This window comes from Chaetomium tenue (genome assembly GCF_020726465.1).
Source record: "Chaetomium tenue strain MPI-SDFR-AT-0079 chromosome Unknown F5144scaffold_6, whole genome shotgun sequence".
Classification (NCBI taxonomy): Eukaryota; Fungi; Ascomycota; class Sordariomycetes; order Sordariales; family Chaetomiaceae; genus Chaetomium; species Chaetomium tenue.
In genome coordinates, this window is record NW_027117334.1 from 358,565 (window position 1) to 375,794 (window position 17,230).

The 17,230-nt window shown below is 55.2% G+C and overlaps 7 protein-coding genes across 7 annotated transcripts; 5 read left to right on the forward strand and 2 right to left on the reverse strand.

The window, feature by feature from the left end:
* Positions 1-2,093: 2,093 nt before the first annotated feature.
* On the forward strand, positions 2,094-6,652 carry F5144DRAFT_594936 (uncharacterized protein; the record flags this gene model as incomplete). The annotated part of the gene is made up of 8 exons (XM_066790640.1): positions 2,094-3,344; positions 3,414-3,905; positions 3,966-4,328; positions 4,470-4,598; positions 5,282-5,525; positions 5,589-5,819; positions 5,876-5,949; positions 6,026-6,652. 8 exons carry the CDS (start codon positions 2,094-2,096, stop codon positions 6,650-6,652), a joined length of 3,411 nt encoding a protein of 1,136 aa, XP_066639345.1.
* A 1,619-nt stretch (positions 6,653-8,271) lies between these two features.
* On the forward strand, positions 8,272-9,780 carry F5144DRAFT_495735 (uncharacterized protein; the record flags this gene model as incomplete). The annotated part of the gene is made up of 1 exon (XM_066786116.1): positions 8,272-9,780. The coding sequence occupies one exon, from the start codon at positions 8,272-8,274 to the stop codon at positions 9,778-9,780; it is 1,509 nt and encodes a 502-aa protein (XP_066639346.1).
* Positions 9,781-10,757: 977 nt separating this feature from the next.
* On the forward strand, positions 10,758-10,955 carry F5144DRAFT_594938 (uncharacterized protein; the record flags this gene model as incomplete). The annotated part of the gene is made up of 1 exon (XM_066790641.1): positions 10,758-10,955. The coding sequence occupies one exon, from the start codon at positions 10,758-10,760 to the stop codon at positions 10,953-10,955; it is 198 nt and encodes a 65-aa protein (XP_066639347.1).
* Positions 10,956-12,187: 1,232 nt separating this feature from the next.
* On the reverse strand, positions 12,188-12,750 carry F5144DRAFT_472550 (S-adenosyl-L-methionine-dependent methyltransferase; the record flags this gene model as incomplete). Its single annotated transcript, XM_066785015.1, has 2 exons — positions 12,188-12,590; positions 12,656-12,750. Coding segments are annotated over 2 exons (498 nt in total), but the record flags the coding sequence as incomplete, so codon positions are not given.
* A 1,066-nt stretch (positions 12,751-13,816) lies between these two features.
* F5144DRAFT_550279 (uncharacterized protein) lies at positions 13,817-14,585 on the forward strand (the record flags this gene model as incomplete). The annotated part of the gene is made up of 3 exons (XM_066787630.1): positions 13,817-13,860; positions 13,890-14,407; positions 14,455-14,585. The coding sequence occupies 3 exons, from the start codon at positions 13,817-13,819 to the stop codon at positions 14,583-14,585; spliced, it is 693 nt and encodes a 230-aa protein (XP_066639349.1).
* Positions 14,282-15,529, forward strand: F5144DRAFT_335017 (uncharacterized protein). The gene is made up of 3 exons (XM_066784160.1): positions 14,282-14,407; positions 14,474-14,728; positions 14,796-15,529. The coding sequence occupies exons 2-3, from the start codon at positions 14,605-14,607 to the stop codon at positions 15,485-15,487; spliced, it is 816 nt and encodes a 271-aa protein (XP_066639350.1). The 5' UTR covers positions 14,282-14,407; positions 14,474-14,604; the 3' UTR covers positions 15,488-15,529.
* F5144DRAFT_497412 (uncharacterized protein) lies at positions 15,495-15,823 on the reverse strand (the record flags this gene model as incomplete). Its single annotated transcript, XM_066786205.1, has 2 exons — positions 15,495-15,707; positions 15,749-15,823. 2 exons carry the CDS (start codon positions 15,821-15,823, stop codon positions 15,495-15,497), a joined length of 288 nt encoding a protein of 95 aa, XP_066639351.1.
* Between the last annotated feature and the right edge of the window lie 1,407 nt (positions 15,824-17,230).

Genomic DNA, 17,230 nt, shown 5'->3' on the forward strand with positions numbered 1-17,230 from the left:
CAATTATTGCCGGCCGAGGTATTGTTGTTCAATGTGTGTTACGTCCGAAGGTAGATATTGAATCTCAAGTTTTATGTTCGGTGTACAACAAGTGTGAACTGCCTCTTATTGGACTAGATTTACCACCGGCTGCAAACCAGGTAGGTACCTAGATAGGTACCTTAGAGAGCTCCTACCTTCCCCAGACAGTATCAGTGGGGGACGGCCTATCAAACTCTCACTTATGAATGGAGTCGCGTCACGCCGGTTGTGGTCACACCGGTTCTGGTGACATTAGTTGTGAGTCTGATAATGTGTTGTTTCTGAATGGCGATGGGTGATAACTTGAAGGTAATAATATACCTAAGTAGCTTTCCCGACACTGGTTCTATTCTAAATGTGTGGCAATGACATTAAACCCGGCTGCAGATTTTGAGACCCATGCCCTCTATCTGTTTATTCGAGTGGTGTAATTCTCATCAATTTGGTCCTTCGAACTTGGGGCCATTGAGGTTCCCAAATCCTGCTACTGGCCACGGGATACTTTGATTACCCAAAATGCGACCTACCAGCTACATTTCGGCCTACCGTCCCCTCAACCTCTATATCGGCATTCTCTATTCCTCTAAGACCCAGGATGTTATTTCTCTAACTACCGCAAGCTTCCTGTTCGCATTCCTACCATAGAACAAACTTCGGATGTCCTTCTTTTTTACCCTTGTACTTTTGCCTCAGCCGTTGATCGCAAACAATCCTGTGAGCCGGTTTGTTTTCTTCTTCTCAGTCTCCTCGCAGCGGTCCGGGCTCCATCCAGGTTCTAGCTTTAACGTTGTTGGCTCGTTCATTGATCGGTTTCTCTGAGGCTCTCATTGGCCCAGGCCAACCGATCTGTCCTAACAAGGTAGGTACGTCCTTCCCTGGTCGGCCCACCTCGGGCAGTGATGGAACCCCCCAGCCGGCCATCCGTTGCACGTGCGAGAATTATCCAGGGGACTTTTAAATCAAGGAACAGGATGAAAATCTGGTCAATGAAAATATAAGCCGCACCCCGGCATTTTCTGCCTTGCAGCTTGGCTTGGTCATGTGGGAAAGGTAAATTTGGCTTTCTAATTGTGGGCTTGTGGCCTTGCTAAAAGCCTAAAACCATGACCCTCCGGACCCCCCATCGAGGAAATGCATTCTCCTTCTCAAACAACTTTGACCATGCCAGATAAAGTATACTTTGTTAACTCTCAGTCGTTATTTTGATTGGCAGACGCTAGTTAGGGTGATGTCTCTTGTTTTTAGCCTTCCTGTTCGTTGCGTAGGTCCTTGCCCACCTACCTCAACTTTCGTTTCATCTGACATGTCACATCAGCATCGAGGGCTTGCCCTGTTCTAGCACAGGCGGTGCTTCACAACGTTGAAAGACTCTGTTCAATTGTAAAGAAGACCACAGATAGAAGGGGGCTCGGCCCTCGGAAGTCGCAGCCGATTCAAATACCTCCTCTAACCCAAGGACCTACCTGGTAGGTAATTTCCCATCATCAACTCGCAGGCTCAACTCCCCCCAAGCACAATTTCATCACCAAACAACAACAATTTGGTTTACAGAGCTTCTGCCTGGGCAAGAAAACAAATCAAACCCGCGAGCCGTTGCCTCCAGTCTCCGTCCTTTTCTTTTTCCCATTCACCATTCGCCTTCCTTTCCCAGATCACGATGTTCAGGTCGCTTGTCATCGTCCTCGTTTTTCTTCGTTTCTGGCTGTGGTGCCTCCCCCCCTTTTGTTACACGATTTTTCGCTTCTTTTGCCTTGTTTTCATATACTACCCCTTTCTTGCCGTTTTCTATGTTCTCGGCCTTGTCATTTTTTTCCATCTTGCCCTTCTTCTTCTTTTCCTCCTTGTCATTCTCTTCTTTTCTTGTTGCGTTTTCTTCTTTTCTTGTTGCGCTTTCGTCATCTCCTTGTTCTCCCCCGAGTCGGCCCTTGTCGCTGATTTCTAACCCAGAACCAACAACTCCAACTGGCGTTTCAGGACCTGGCGGCATCGTCCCAGCGGCTGAACGCGGCCAAAAGACCATCGAGGGCGCATGCTCACAAGGCGCCTCTGTCTTGATTTCGTGTCGCGACTACATGGACCTTGGACAGCCGATGTGTTATGCGATTGGTTGCGCATGCTTGGGGCAAGCCGGTGTGGGCGGCGAGGGCGGGCATCATGTGCAGCGGATTCAGAGGGTGCAGGTGCAGGTGGCGGCTTTGAGCTGGAGGGGGGATGGCCGGTTTGGGGGTGTGGGACAGGGCGGTGGGCCAATCATGTCTGATCGGATGCCGCCAACAACGAAACCGATCAATGGGCGAGCCAACGGCGTTGGGCCTGGAAAGCGATGCAGGTCCCTCGCCCTCTTCGCAATAAAAGAGGCCCGCAAGCCGCTCTGGAATACTGCACACAACAGCCCAAGGTCGCTCCTCGCATCGGGGACAGCAATTGCCAACGAGCCCCTCGCCAACATGGAGTTTTCGGGAAAGGATTTGGAGGACATTCAGCGAGTAGCGGGCTTGCTGAACCTTACAGTGGATGAGCTGCTGCAACAGAGCCGACTCAACAGCAGCAAGATCACTGTAGGCTCCGTTAGCAGCTCGCCCCAGCCATCGCCTCAACCTCGACCTCGACACATTGCAAGTCAGCAGCGGTCACCACTTTTCCATCATCAAGAGAGCCCTGCCCTTGCTAACCAACAACATCAATCATCTTTTGACCCGGACCTGGACTTGGACCTGGATTTGGACCTGGACACTTTTGACCTGGGAGACCCCAATTTGAGCGGTTCTGGAAGCGACCCCTCCGAATTGGCGCTTCCCGGGCCTCCCGCCAGGCCCGTCACCCAGGACCAAGGGGCCAGAGTCGTTCTCCTCAACCCCCACACAACTTCCTATGACTGCGATGAGGCTGCCTGGGGTATTAACCCGCCTCCAGGCCATGTCTTTGCATTCGACGATGCCACAATGGATTCCGATGCCGCCGACGACGGGTCGTACGTACCGCTGTCAGATGCAAAAGTCGATTTTGACTCGGTCAGCGAGTACACGGTCCGGGAAGACCAGGAATATGTGCTGGAAGACGCCTCAGCCGATTGGTCTCTTGTCTCGGCCTCCTCCGAATCTCCATTGTCGAAGCTACCCATGTCGCCTCCCATGGGATCCATCGACAAGCGTTATCACAGGATCGCCCCTAAAGTCCCCAAGCACAGCGCCCAGACTCCATCAGAGAGCTCCTCTCATCGTGTCAAGAAGAAACGCAGCCCTTATGAAGGAAGCAAGAGAGTTGACACTCACCTCACCCGCCAGCTCCATGCTTGTGTTAGGTGCAGAATGCAGAGAAATAGGGTAAGATACGACACCGGGCTTGGTGCAGCCCACCGCCCAGTTCAACTCCAGCCTTGCTGATCATTGTAGTGTATTCCCGACCCCGACAATCCCCGGGGTCCGTGTTTGACCTGCCAGAATAGAACGGTGCGCATGAGCCGACTGCCTTGCCTCCGATACATGGTCACAGACAGCACCCTCTTCCGAACTGGCCTGGATTACATGCCCTTCTATAGAACCCATCCCATGGTCGGGCCTCACTATGGCGATTTCCACCTGGAACGCCAGTGGACCGATGCTCCCTCCAAAGTCCTGTGTCTGGGTCAGGTCGGGTCCATGCATATCAAGATCGAGCTGCGGGAGTTCGTTCCGCCCGCTAACACGAGAGACGTGGACCTCAAGGGGCGGCCGATGTATGCCGTCCCCTGGGCTGTTGCCGACCCCGATGCCGTGGTGGAAGCGATAACCGAGTATATCGACCGATCTGTTACGCGGTATATGGCGGCCTACCTGGACGACACGGACCCCCTCGTCTGGAACATCTTCCAGGCTGCCTACAGAGCATCCGTCTTCCCTCTTCCCGTAAGTTTCATGATGCCCCGTGATTTGCTCGTTTACACCGGCTGACGACGGATGCTGCAGAACGAGATGCTCAAAAAGACGCTGAGACTCTGGGTTGCATGTCGCTTTATCGAATCCAAGTGGAGATGTTGGTCCGAGACGGGCTGGGCCGACAGCGAACTTCGGGCCATGAACCCTCAGGATCCGTTCTACCAGGGCCTGGATTCCCCTCCGCCATATATCGACTACCAATTCGCGTCCATCGTCATGCACCGCATTCTCGCTCCTCTCAGAAAGGACGTCCTTCGCATCCTCCAAGGCACCTTCAACACGCACAATCCCAAGGACTGGTTCGCCACCTTTTTGACATGTTTCATCCTCCTGCAGAATTACGAGATGCAAATGCTCTTCCAAAGCCAGTTCGCCAGGAGGAGGGAGGCACAGGTAAGCAATCTCGACTCCCTGCACGGCTCCTTGCTCACAAGCGAGTAGGTACGATACTTAGACATGCCGCTTGTCCGAGCGACGAACTCGGGGGCCAAGACCATCCTGGCGCACTTCCACTACTGCTATAAGGGGCAGCAGCTCTTCACGCCAGGGTTTGACTGGGCCGCCCCGCGGGTCCGAAGGATGGCCCGGCTTGACGCTGAACAAAGCCAGTTCATGTCGCAATGCCGGGATGTTGTGGTCCACAAAGGTAATTCCCCGCCGCGAGTGAGTGACACAGCTCCATAGCTGACGAAGACAATTCATGTAGCACCCACATTCCAAAGCATCAACAAGGGCGATATGTATCACGAAAAGTGGTGGTACACCAGCCAGCTCTTTGACCCCGACTGGATACCGCGCGACACCCTCGAGCATGCCCCACCGGCGGAACCGTCTCTCGCAAACGTGGCCTGACTTTTTCTTTCTTCTTCGCCCGCTTCCTGATGCTGTGCGGCAGCCCCTCACTTTAACCACGACGGTCTCGGCCCCCCCAGCGGCGCCAGCGCTGGGTCGGATTTGTACACGAAATACCCCTCCCCGCCAATAAGCTCCACAGCTCTTATCACCCTGCAGCCGGCTCGCATTGGGATGGGGGGCCGTCCTGAATCGGGAAAGGTTCATTGGTGATCTCGGGGCAGCCTGCAGAACACCCCTCCCGCGGTCCAACTCAACCCGGAGGACCCTTGGACCCGCTCGGCATCTTGAGCCGCATGATGCAACGCGAGGATGAATTGGGATGAAGAATGCGCATTCGAGGTTTCCGGCGCCTCCGCTGTGCTATATTTACATTGACCCTCGGCACCCCTGGGGTCAGCTTTTTCCCACAACACACCACACGTCCATAGCAGCAACCCGTTCCCGAAACGTTCCCAAACCTTTACTTTGAAATCGACATTACCAGCATTCAGGACATTATACTCACCATGGGCGCGGAGACGGTACTTTTGGGGCAGCAAGGGCAAGCTTGGGGGGACCTGGCCGTGAAGGCGAACTGCCCTCCTCGTTACTTCCCCGTTTCAACCGAATGGCCGGTCGAAATGGAGGGCGATCTCGCGTGGGGACCGGCCTCGTTTACTTCCGAGGATGACTACACGCTGGTGCTGACCGAGGACGAGATCTTGGAGGTCAGATCAGGCCTGCAGCATTTTAATGGTTAGTTCCAGAATCCCAGGCGCCATAAGTTGCCGAAGAGCCACGCTCTGATGACGGGCATAGAACTCGGCCTCTACGGAAACGAAGTCTCCCCCATCACCTTTCCCCTGCCAACTCTCGGGCCGAAGCTTCGGCAGATTTCCGCCGACGTCCACCGGGGGAGGGGGTTCGCCGTGGTTCGAGGGTTGAAGCCCGACGAGTTCTCGCCCGAGGACAATGTCCTGATCTTCCTGGGCATCTCGTGCTATGTCGGTGTCAAGCGCGGCCGACAAGACGAGGAGGGGAATATGCTAAGTAAGCCGCTCGAATCCACCGTCTAGCCCCCCCTGACTGACGCCTGACGCCTGCAGTGCACATTCGTGACGCGAAGCTTTCCAAAACGCCCCAGCAGGACCGACCGACACGGTACTCCTCCCGGGCATCTGTAAGCAGCCGCCTTCTTCTTAATACACCCAACAACCCCTTCAGACAGCTAACCAAATCCCCTCTCCCCCTCCCAGACCTTCCACACCGACACCTTCTGCGACATCCTGGCCCTCCAAACCCGCAACAACGCCTCCTCCGGCGGCAAGAACATGCTGGCCTCCTCCTGGACCGTCTACAACACCCTCACGCGCACGCACCCCCACCTGCGCGAGCTCCTCGCCCAGCCCATCTGGTCCTTCGACAGCCGCGGCAAGCTGCTGCCCTCCAGCACGCGCCCGCTGCTCTACCACCACGCCGGCCGCGTCCTGCTCAACTTTGCCCGCGAGCCGCTGCTCGGCCTCGACGGCGTGCGGCGCGCCGCGGGGTTGCCTGCTGTTGATGAGGCGCAGCGGAGAGCGTTGGATGTGGTGGAGGAGATTGCGAAAAGGAATCAGATTGTTTTGGATGCGCGGCCGGGGGATGTGCTGTTTGTGAATAACCATGCGGTGCTGCATTCGCGCGAGGCGTTTGAGGATGAGGCGGCGTCGCCGAGGTATTTGGTGCGCATGTGGTTGAAGAATCCCGAGTTGGCGTGGGAGTTGCCCAGGGGGTTGCAGGCGGGGAATAGGAGGATTTATGAGGAGAATGAGTTGGGCGAGCAGTGGAATGTGGTGGATGCGCCGAGGGTGATGTTTCGGTTGAGTGAACGGTTGAGTTCGTAGGGGGGACAGGGGTTGGGTTTGGGGTTTCTTTTTGTTGTTCATTCATTCAGGCTGGCACTGGAGTTGAGGGATGGTCTGGTACGGAAAAGGGTTTGGGGGTGCTTTTTTACATTTTGTTTTGAGGGGTTAGCCTGGACGCAACTCTTGCGTTGATGTTCTCATTTTCTCTATTTCTTTCGGTCTGCATGGGTTTCTTTTGGGGCTACGGTACCCCTTTCTGCACCACAGGGCAGCAGTTAATAGCTTTGATACCAACAGCCAGATTTTGCGCAAACTTCCTCTCTTCTCGCAGTCGCGACTGGATCTTGAGAATTGTGAAAATTGTGTGTTCTCCTTTCATGGACTTTCCAAAATCCCCGGCAAAAAAGTTCGATCCCCCTCAGCGCCCTGCATGCACAAATCCCCCTTCTGCACCTGGAATGCGACTCTGGGCTGACCTCGTAGGGCTAGATCAGCGCCCGGGAGGTCTCGGCTCTCGTATGATTTGGCGGCGTGCGGGGGCCACGCATGCAGTGAGCTCCTTCCGGCCCCCGGGAGGGTTGCATTGCAGCCGGCCCAGGTGGAGGTTCGAGAGAGGGCTCGGTTTAGGGCGCCCGGCGCCGCGCTCTGGCCCGCTTTGCGAGTTGTGGGCAGCGGGTGGGCTGGGGGATTATTGGGTGCGCTGCTGTCGGGTGGGCGGCCGGGTGAACAACCCAGGGAGGATGCCTAGCCGGGTGGGATATTGGGTTGGTGGGACAGTGGGTTGGGGCAAAAGGGGGGTGGGAACGGAATCTGGGAGGACGATGGGATTGTGCTTGCAGGTTGGGATCGTCGATCGACGTGGCCAGCAACCTCTCGCGCCGGCTGGGGGTGTTTCTTTGATTCGGCTTCATCTCAAGTTGGGCTTTGGGTCATCAAGGTAAGATTATGGGGAATAGGGGCTACGTGGTCAGCCATGCGGTGCCTTCAGGTCGTGGGTCCGGCGGATTATCAGATGGCAGCTTGGGCAACAAGGGGAGACGGCAAGTTAAAGGATCCTCACTCGCCTGCTTCCCCTGTGAAAATCTTGGGTTTTTGTAGAAAGACCACCGCCCCCATTCCCTTGAACCCACCGAATTAGACTTTCGGCAGGAACCGCTCTTCGCCACCCCACCCACTTACACATCCATACAAATCTTACCCCTGAGAGGCTGAAACCCGCCATCATGGACCTCACCAGCGAAATATTCACCTCCATCCTCAGCCCGCTCGCCGCCTTTCTCCCCCCGGACAACAACAACAACACCACACCCAAACCCAACCCCAACCAGCCCCCCCCCTGGCCCACCTCCCCCCTCAACCCCCTCTCCCCCTCCCGCCCCAACAGCCTCGCCCCGCTCCCCCCCTCCCTCTCCCCCTGGCGCATCGACGGCGTCGACCCCACCGGCCGGCGCTTCCTCGCCACACCTAGTTTCGCGCTCAACCGCCCCCCGCTGCGCATCGACGTGTATGTGCCGGCGGTGGAGACGTTTCCGGCGGGGTTGAGGGCGGTGGTGAGGCCGGAGCGGGCGATGGTTTCTTCTTCCTGGGGGAGGGGTGGGGTGGGGGGGTTGGAGGTGGGGAGGTGGTTGGGGCGGGTTTTGGGGGAGTGGGAGAGGGGGATGGGGGAGGGGGAGTTGGGGTTGGAGGGGAGGTGGTGGAGTATGCCGTTTGGGTCGGCGGTGGTGGTGGACTTTGTGGAGGTTGCCGGGGAGGAGGATGGGGTGGTTAGGGTGGAAGAGGAGGTTGCGCTCGTGCCGGGGTATGGGGTGGAGCAGGGGATGGTGGATTGGCAGGGTTTGAGGGCGATGTGGGAGGGGGAGGTGGATTGGGAGGGCGTGGAGGTTGTGGAGTGGGAGAGGTTGAGGTTTAAGAGGCAGGTGCATGAGGTGATTTCGTTGGTGGAGGTGGCTGGGCTGGCCGAGGGGAAAGAAGTGGTACTCAAGAGCGTGCTGCAGCAGCAGGAGCAGCGGTATATGTACAACGAGCTGAAGATGTTGCTTTCGCTTGGCAGCCATCCGAATCTTATTGGACGACCGTTGGGAGTTGTTACGAAGAAGGGGCGGTTCGGGAACCGGAGGGGAGTATGCGGCTTTTTGCTGGAGTGGTTTCCTCTCAGCTCGCTGAAGGAGAGGCTGCTGAGGGACGACTACGAGGAAACGACTTCGACGGAGCAGAAGCTGAGGTGGGCTAGGCAAGTTACCGAGGCGTTTGTCCATATCAACGGCCATAACAACGCAGGTTTCTACCCCGATCTGAAGCCAGACAACATCGTCCTCAGGGAGGACGCAAAAACGGGGATGTTGGATGCGGTACTCATAGACTTGGAACAACGAGGGGGCTGGTTCGCGTGGAGTCCGCCCGAGGTGGCGTACGTGGAATACCTGGAAATGCTGGCGAACGAGTCAGGGTTGCCGGAGGGGGGATTAAAGGATGAGATCCTCGAACAACTGAGGGAGTACTATGGCGATCCCGAGTGGTCGCCAGACGCGGCTGGCCCGCGGTACCACAACACGGATGGTGGGTTCAGTTCACCATGGCTAGCCCTCTTGGAGGCAAGGAAAGCAAAAGGTTGGGGAACGCATTTTCTGGAGCGGGCCCAGGTCTTCATGCTGGGGAAGCTGCTGTGGTGTATCTTCGCGGGGCAGCCGTTTGTCAGGTGCGGCATCGACCACGAGGTGTTGCGAGATGGCGACCCAGGGTACGAGTCAAGACGGTCCGGGAAAGCGCGGGCATTTCCAGAGTTCAAGAAAACGCCGCGCGCCGTCCGCGAGTTAATCCAGGCTTGCACAGCTGGGGCGCCAGAGTGGGATACCAGTCAGCCACGGTTACCGGGCGTGGTCCTTCGAGGCGGAAAGCTCCATCCGGTAGGTTCAACGGGTGGCCACACACCCACAATCGCCGTAGACACGCTCAATGCAGCGAGGCGTTTCTGGAACCGAGAAGTCGAATTGGCTAGGTCGTTCATGGAAGAGTTGCTCCTTGACAGGGGTAGTTCACTCGAGAGTATGAAGGAGAAAGGGTCACCAACACTGGACTCAGTCGCAACGTCTGGCCTGTTGGACCAAGTCCAAACACGGCCGTTATTTTCCAAGGTTTTAGAACAACTGAACCGTATCGCAAGTGGGTAGGTATGAAGGAGGTGGTCTTCGGGTTCTGCTGTGCATTAGTTCTCTCACCATCTTAGCTAAGGTAGAGTTTGTGCCTGCAATGGCAATGCAAAGAGAAAAAGGCGGTGTTTTGACATACACAACCCACACAGTTTACAGAAGCGCACATTAGATGGGAAGCGCGCCCGATAACTTAATCCAGAACGACACTAAAATCTTTTGAGAACTCACTTTGATTGAGATCAACTTTAGTTATTCTTGGACATCAACCATGTATTCTTGGATCCCAATCAACCACGATACGCTAGCAACACTTTTGCTACAAATTGCCCATAGCCAAGTTGAGACGCTCTCCCTCGGGCTTATCGTCGCGGCCTAATAGGCTAGGATGACTGTATGACAACCTTGTCTGACTTCAGACGTTTCCTTGCCACAGCCAACACTAGGCAGACAGTATACGGCAATGCTTCACATACCCCCGTCTTACACGCCTAAAACCAGGCAACAAACCTATTTTCTCCACTTGTAGGTAGTCCGTTTTCCAAAGCTAAAGCTAGGCATACTTGGCTATCCACGTTCTGCGTAGTCCCAATGGCCGAGGGCAGCAGTCCGAAACTACCGCGCCGTTTTTACGGCCAAGTAGCAAGCAGATGCCTCTGGCTATGTGGGTTTGTCTAGGGAATTCTTGTCCCAAAACTGTAGCACCATGTTTCGATGCTGTTCGATGATGGTAGCCTGTGGGGGAGCGGCGTATCAGTTATTGATTGCATGGTGGATTGATTCGAACAGTTATATATTCGGCCATTTCTCTCGCTCTATGGACGTTTTTCTTATCCACAGTCATTCGCCTCTATTGCATCATTCACATCATCCGCCTCAAACAAGACCACAACAGTAACAAATACTCGCACCTGTAGGTAACCCTGCTCGACAATCCCTCGGTTGAGCACTTAGCTTACACAGGCCAGTACCGCGTCAACCACATACACACCACCACAATGCCTAACACCGGCCGCTGCACCGCCTCCATGACCAACCCCAAGCACACGCAATGGGCAAAGGCCAACCCCGGCAACAAGCTGAACCCTCACATGAAGAGGGTCGAGTGCGGCTGTAACAGCTTCGTCGCCAAGAACGCTGCTGAGCCGGACAAGAAGTGCACTTGCAACCACGACAACAAGAACCACGTGAGATAAGCGTTGGTATCTGGTGGTGGATGGATGGGCTTACCGCTGGCCGGGGGCTGTAACTAGGTAGTGAAAGAGTTCCGCATTGGCAGGGCCGGGCGATAATTGAGAATAAGTTGTCTTATGCTGTGTTTCAAACTCATTGTGGTAAGGTTTTTTGTTTCGACTTCATTCCTAGGATGAGGGAGAATCCCCCCGTAGAATATCTCGTGACGGGAGACGGGGCCAGCGTTCAGCACCTTCGTGGCAATGGCGCAGTCGCGCAGTTTTGGAAAATATGCACAAGTAAAGACGTTGAGCAAGTAGGGGGTATTGGTTCGTTGCCCAGCTCCCCCGTCCCGCCGGTTCCGGGCTCACTCGGCAGTCCCGTCCGGTTAACGCCGTTCGCCGGACTTCAACCCGATCCGCAATCATAGGATACTCTAGCACTGGTAACAATACAGGAACCATCTACTGAAAGCGAGGCTCCATGAAGCGTGATCGACTCGCATCTCTGTTTCAATGACGTCAGTTCGAAACCCGCCCCCTCTTCCAAAACGATTTACAAGGGGTAGAATTGGGCAGGGGGTTGGGATCTGAATAGGGGGGTACTGGTCCGGCCCACAACTTCTTTCCGAGTAGCATTCTGCCTTTTCGCGATAATTTATCCTTGGCCCATCACATGGAAGCGCCTAAGAAGAAAGTATGTGTGGTGTAGCAGAGTTATTACTTGATTCGACCGCACCCCAACTTTGAAAATACACACAAGTTCTACCAACTGCCTCCTTGCCCCATCGTTAGGGGAACTTTCTCTTGCATCATGGATTCATGCCAGGTTATCCAGCCACGCAATCGTCCGAGCCCTCTTCGCATTTTCATGAAGTGAATCATCGTTGAGCTTGCGCTTAACTGACATAGTTGACGACAAATTCCCGCCTTTCACTTCGGTTGAGAACTCTTTGGCAGAACCCGGAATCCTATCGAAAAGGGTTCCTGTGGGGGCCAACGCTTCTTCTCCCAGGAATGGCTTTCGTCCCCACGCCGTAACACTACAGAAAGGTCAGCGAATATCCGGATGGTAGGAAGGAAGAGACATACTACTTGACCTTGACACCGCTCGCTTCCGATTCAAGTCGGCTACGCCACTCCGCCAACCGCGGCCCGATTTCTTCATCGTCTAGCCCTTCCAGGTGCCACCCCAAGAGAAGTACGTTGTCAACGTCGTGCAACACGAATTCCGTTACTTCCATGGTTTCCCACGCCTCATGGACATCGACAAACCCGGCTGCCGCCATGTGTTGCACGTAGGTACCGGGGGTGAGAAAGAAAGAAGAGCCAATCTTTTTGCCAAGCTCGTGCGCTCTCTGAGAAACGGATTTCCAAGTGGGAATTGCGTTACCCTCGCTGGTATACTTGAATGGGGTATCGCAAAGCTCAATGTATCCACCTGGGCTCAAACAATGCAGAGAGTTTCGGAGCAGTCCGGCCCAATCTTGGATGTTGCCCAGAAGCTTGCTACCACGTATGAGATCAAACGATGCCGGTGCCGTCCGCCACTCCGAGTTAATGCTATCGAGTAAGAAGCGACAATTCGGCGCGGTAGAATGCTGGACGGGCGCAATATCTAACCCAAGGACATGCGCCGATGTAACGAGAGCGATCTTACTATTGCCAGTCAAGTCGTTAGCTCCAGTCGGGATCGGCTTACACAGACAGTTTGGTTAACTCACTCCGCCCAGTAGCCAGAGCCGCATTTCAGGTCTAGCACACTTGTAGGCTCATCGATTGGGGAGCGGAAGAGGGCAAACTCTTGCCTGAAAATGTGAAAGTCCAGGCTAGGATCAAAGTCAGAGCAGATTCGGAGTCATCCCAAATGTCCATTGGGAAATCTTACCCGCAGTCACTCTTCTCGAGAGATTTCTCGCCCACAGCGCACCTGGTACTTTGTCAGCATGCTGATGGTCCGTCTGTACAAAAGGGTGGCAGCGCACCAACTCCAACCGTACTTAGGATTCGGGAACGATCTTCCGCAAATGACAAGGTAATCTACAGTATCGGACGCCAGAGAGGTGGTCTCGCTCAAACTAAAATCATTAGTAGGATTGGGCAGAAACGGGGGATTGGTAACCTTACGCTTCCGCTTCGGGGACATAACCGTCTTCGTCATTGAGCCCGTCGTCCGTTGGCACCGTGAAGTCGGTATCCTCGGTTGAGCGAAGCCTTACAGCAGAGAGGCTGGATGCCAAGCTGCTGATTGGGTCTTCTGGGATCTCAGAATCGTTCTCCTCGCGGGCAGCAAACACCGTGGGAAGTCGGCCTCGGAGCGAGGACCGGTGTCAGGTAGCGGCCAAAGAACCCTGTCGGACACAGACATAACTTCCACTTCGTCGAACTAGGTATGGTGAGACTTCAATATTCCCCGCGGAGCAAAAGGACCCGGTCCGTACCTGCAAAGTCCACGTTACTAAGATCTCTCCGGGAGCACTGTCGGCCGAGAGCTTCTGCATCGGGCGACGACGAGGGATGGAATCGCTAGAACTACGGCCAATGGGGAACGCAGCGCCATCGAGGCGGATGGTTGCCTTCTTTTGTAATTCATCCCGGAGGCCCGCGCCAGCAGCCCGCCCGTTGGCTGCCGGCCGAGACTGGCCTCAGTCGTTGTTCTGGGACCCTTGGGCGCGCAGCGATCGTAGACTAATCAGATTAGACAGGAACAATGGTTGGCCGGAAGATGCCATCCGCCACACTAATGCAGACCCCTGTTCTGGCACCCTTGCGTTCAGCGCCTTAACCTCCATGCTTGCTCCCCGATCCTCAGTCCTCCAACTTTGCTCTCCTCAGCCGCTCGGTTGACATCTATTCTTCCTCCCTGGTTGTCGTCCCTTTCTATCATGGAACAATTTCGGGTTCTGGTCGAGTTGCTGAAGACCAGTTTGTGGGCCAGTGACGTTTCTGCTGCTGCAGTCGAGTCTCCCGACGAGTTTCGGGCTTTGTGCTCAGGGAAATCGAAAGCCACACAGGGGCCCGAAGTTTATGGACCAAGTCTCTTGATCAACCTCTCGCCGGCCGCGATATCAATAGCGCCAAGGCCTTTTTAGCACGTATCTACGACGACGACAGCGACGGCAAATACAAAAACTGGAGTGACAGAGCGAGCCAGTTCCGAGCTTTGGATCGTGATTCACTCGCGGTTGCGACTGTTCTTTGCAACTGGGACACGGCTGTCCGCTATGCGGCCGGCAGTATTGAGGCTCTCTGTCAAGGGGCCGAGAAGGTTGCAAAGTGGTCACCTTGGCCTCACGACCCTCGATTACAGAAGCTTATACAGCAGTATCGACGAGATACGGTATCTGCCGCCGACCCCTTAGCCCGACCGGGCGAGTCTCGGCGCTTAGTCGTGCCAGATGAGCCGCCGGTGTTGAGATGCTGCTCGTGCCACACACCTTTGGACCTTGGGCTGAGTTACAAGCAGGCGACGAATAGTATGAAACCTCCGTGAGAATGGCTACACTATCTACACTCCCATTAGCTGACATGGGCCATATCAGGCACACTTCCGAGCCCGCACGCCGCAGCCCGGCCCGCCACGTCTGGAATTTCATCGACTCAATCTCTCGCCGATCTCCCCTCACCACCGGCGGCGACAACCAGGCGTGCTGAGCCAACAACCACCACGGCCATGGCAATACCCATAGAAATGTCTGAGGTGACAGCGCCCGGAAGCGGTCAGGCGGAGAACCAGGCATCAATCAGTATTGGGAGAAAACGCCGGAGGGAAGAAAGACCGGGAAGTTCCTCAGGTGGTGAGTCTGCTTTTTGTGGTTCATGGGATAATAGCTGATGCTTTTTTTCGGTTTTTCTTCCGTTTAGCCACGGATGCCACCACCACGCAGGCTACGATTCTTCAGCAGTGTGCAGTAGAGCCCGCGCACCCGTGCCCCGTCATAGTCATCCCGCCGCCGGCACAAGCTTTGGAAATCAGCGTCCTGTCGGGCCCCTATTCCACGCAGCCAATCCCACACGTCAATCCTAGCCCAAATCCACCACGAGCTGTTTGGTCGAGTGAGATAAGCACGAATCAGCCACCGACCAAGCTTTATGTTAACGCTCCTAAGACAAGGCTGGTGATATATCGCCTTGGGAATTTCCTCACGTTTGTCGAGGTATTTTTCCCACAGGAAATCTGCTTCACCCCTGAACCAATGGCCCATGGTGCGCCCCGATTTGTTTCACCTCGTATCAACGGCGTCTTGTTCCAGGTGACTCCGGAGTGGCTTGAAATCAGAGGGCTGCCGTCATCTTGCTCGGAACCGGTTTCCGTCCTCCGACGGACACTCCTAGGCGCGATCCTGGGTCATCTGCAAGATACCCGACCCCACGGGTCAGACAGCAGGCGCGCTGGGGAGCTGTGGGATGTGGAAGGCTTGAACGTCGCTACGCTCTGGTGGTACGGCAACCGAACGGGGGATGGCGTGGTTTGGCCGAATGGGTTTGGGGATCTTCTTGTCAAATGGTGGGCACCAGGGTCTCTTCGGGATTTCCTTGCTTGGCGCAAGGAATAAAAAGTCGTCACTCCTGGTGGATGTAGTACATTCGTGGACGCCCCGAAAACTGCCACGCACTCGACGCAAAGTGCAGCTCTTTATTACTCTTCTGCCCGATTTCTATCATCCCATCCACGATCACTGCCCCACCATCGCCGAATTCGATGACGACTGCTACGAATTTCTCCTCGCTCTCGGTATCCATCCGAAATCGGAGCTTCGACCTCTCTTCGTCGGTCTGAGCAACTAGTACGGGAACAGCCAAGTCTTCTTTTGTACACTTGCCAGATTCTTGCCCATCTTCTTCCTAGTAGCCTCCAAGATCTCAGTATCACTCCAGGATAAAACGTCCATTGTAGCACGTTCGTAGTTGATTCCATGGGTTCTGTTGAAAATGTTGCGGGGGGTTTGTGCCCGACCAGAATCTCGTGTCGCGCGGCCCATATCAACAGCGGGGTAAGTAAGAGGTGGGCGGATTAACTAAACGTTTTTGCTCTCTGCAGTGCCCGCCGTCAAGCCGGCAGCTGGCAGCGGTCCGGCTGACTGGGTACCGAAGTAACAGCTTCCATTGCACGTTCGGGCGTGGAGATTCCAGTGTCGGTATCACAGGAGTGTCGAGTTCGAACTCAACTCGACTTCGAAGGAGAAGAGAAAAACACGCGACCTCAGGTATGTTCTTGGGGGGGTTTTATGGAGGGGTAAACCCAAGTCTCCAAGAGAGCCATGCCGTTGGTCGAAAGTATACTGTATGCCGCATGCGGCATGCGCGTTAATGCACTTTAACCAAGGTACCTTACCTGCTACCTTTTCAAGTGCCCGTTTTCCAGCGGGTACATGTACATACGTTGCGTGTGGGCAGGGCCGATATCCGGGTCAAGGCGTGCCAGGGACCGTCGGTCACATTCAACGATCCAACCCGAGGGAAGGGACTGAGGATACCAGTCACCAGTGCAGCAGTGCTCCACACCGCGTGTGTGGCAGGTCTCCAAGGGGCGCAAGGGGATCTCCAAGAACGGTTGTCTTCAAATGACGCGATATCTCCATTATCTGTTTCCTAGCTAGCTGTTCTGACAGACCAACCACCCCTTGATGGAGCCCGAGCACCGTGTATTTACATGTGCGCCAAGCAGAGACCAACCCAAGCCTCTTGAACGGGTTCTCCCAGGGCAGACACTACTTTGGGGCTACATTCACCGCAAACTTCCTCGACCTTGTCCGCCGTCAGGGCAAGAATCGGCCTCTCCTTTAGCCCATCCGCCCACGCTTACTTGTCCTCGAAATCCGCAACATTGGGCTGGCATCTCTTTCCTGTCGTCGCGTAGGCTTTGCACCATCCCAATGCGATCAAGCGGAAGTGGCCGCAGTAATATTCGCGCTGCCAAAGTCAGATGGGACTTCCGGGGTAGAGAAGGGCTGCTTACTCGGATATAGTCGCACATTTTCGAGTCGTGTAAGTCTCAGATTCGAATGAAGAAAGGAATAGTGCGTGGGTCGAGGAAATGCGCCAAAATCTCCTGAGGACAGAAGGGAGAGAATCTTGCGACGGGGTGACAGGGAGGGCAGATTTATGATACTTTAGCTGCATCTTTAGCTGCATCGCTGACTGGCCGTTGGTACGCGGTCAGCTCCCACACCTCTTGGTAGACCCCGTTTGGAGGAGGAGAACGTTACCGGGACACCAAGTCCTGGATCACTAATATCAAGAAAAGCACCCATCAGTAGGTTGTCAGCCCGGCTGGGGCGATCATGTTCATGGGAGAG

Excerpts from the sequence above, each read along its gene's own strand:
- F5144DRAFT_335017 (XM_066784160.1), top strand. The coding sequence starts at position 14,605 with ATGGCAATACCCATAGAAATGTCTGAGGTGACAGCGCCCGGAAGCGGT. Across the intron at positions 14,729-14,795 it reads ACCGGGAAGTTCCTCAGGTG|CCACGGATGCCACCACCACG; the intron begins GTGAGTCTGCTT and ends TCTTCCGTTTAG.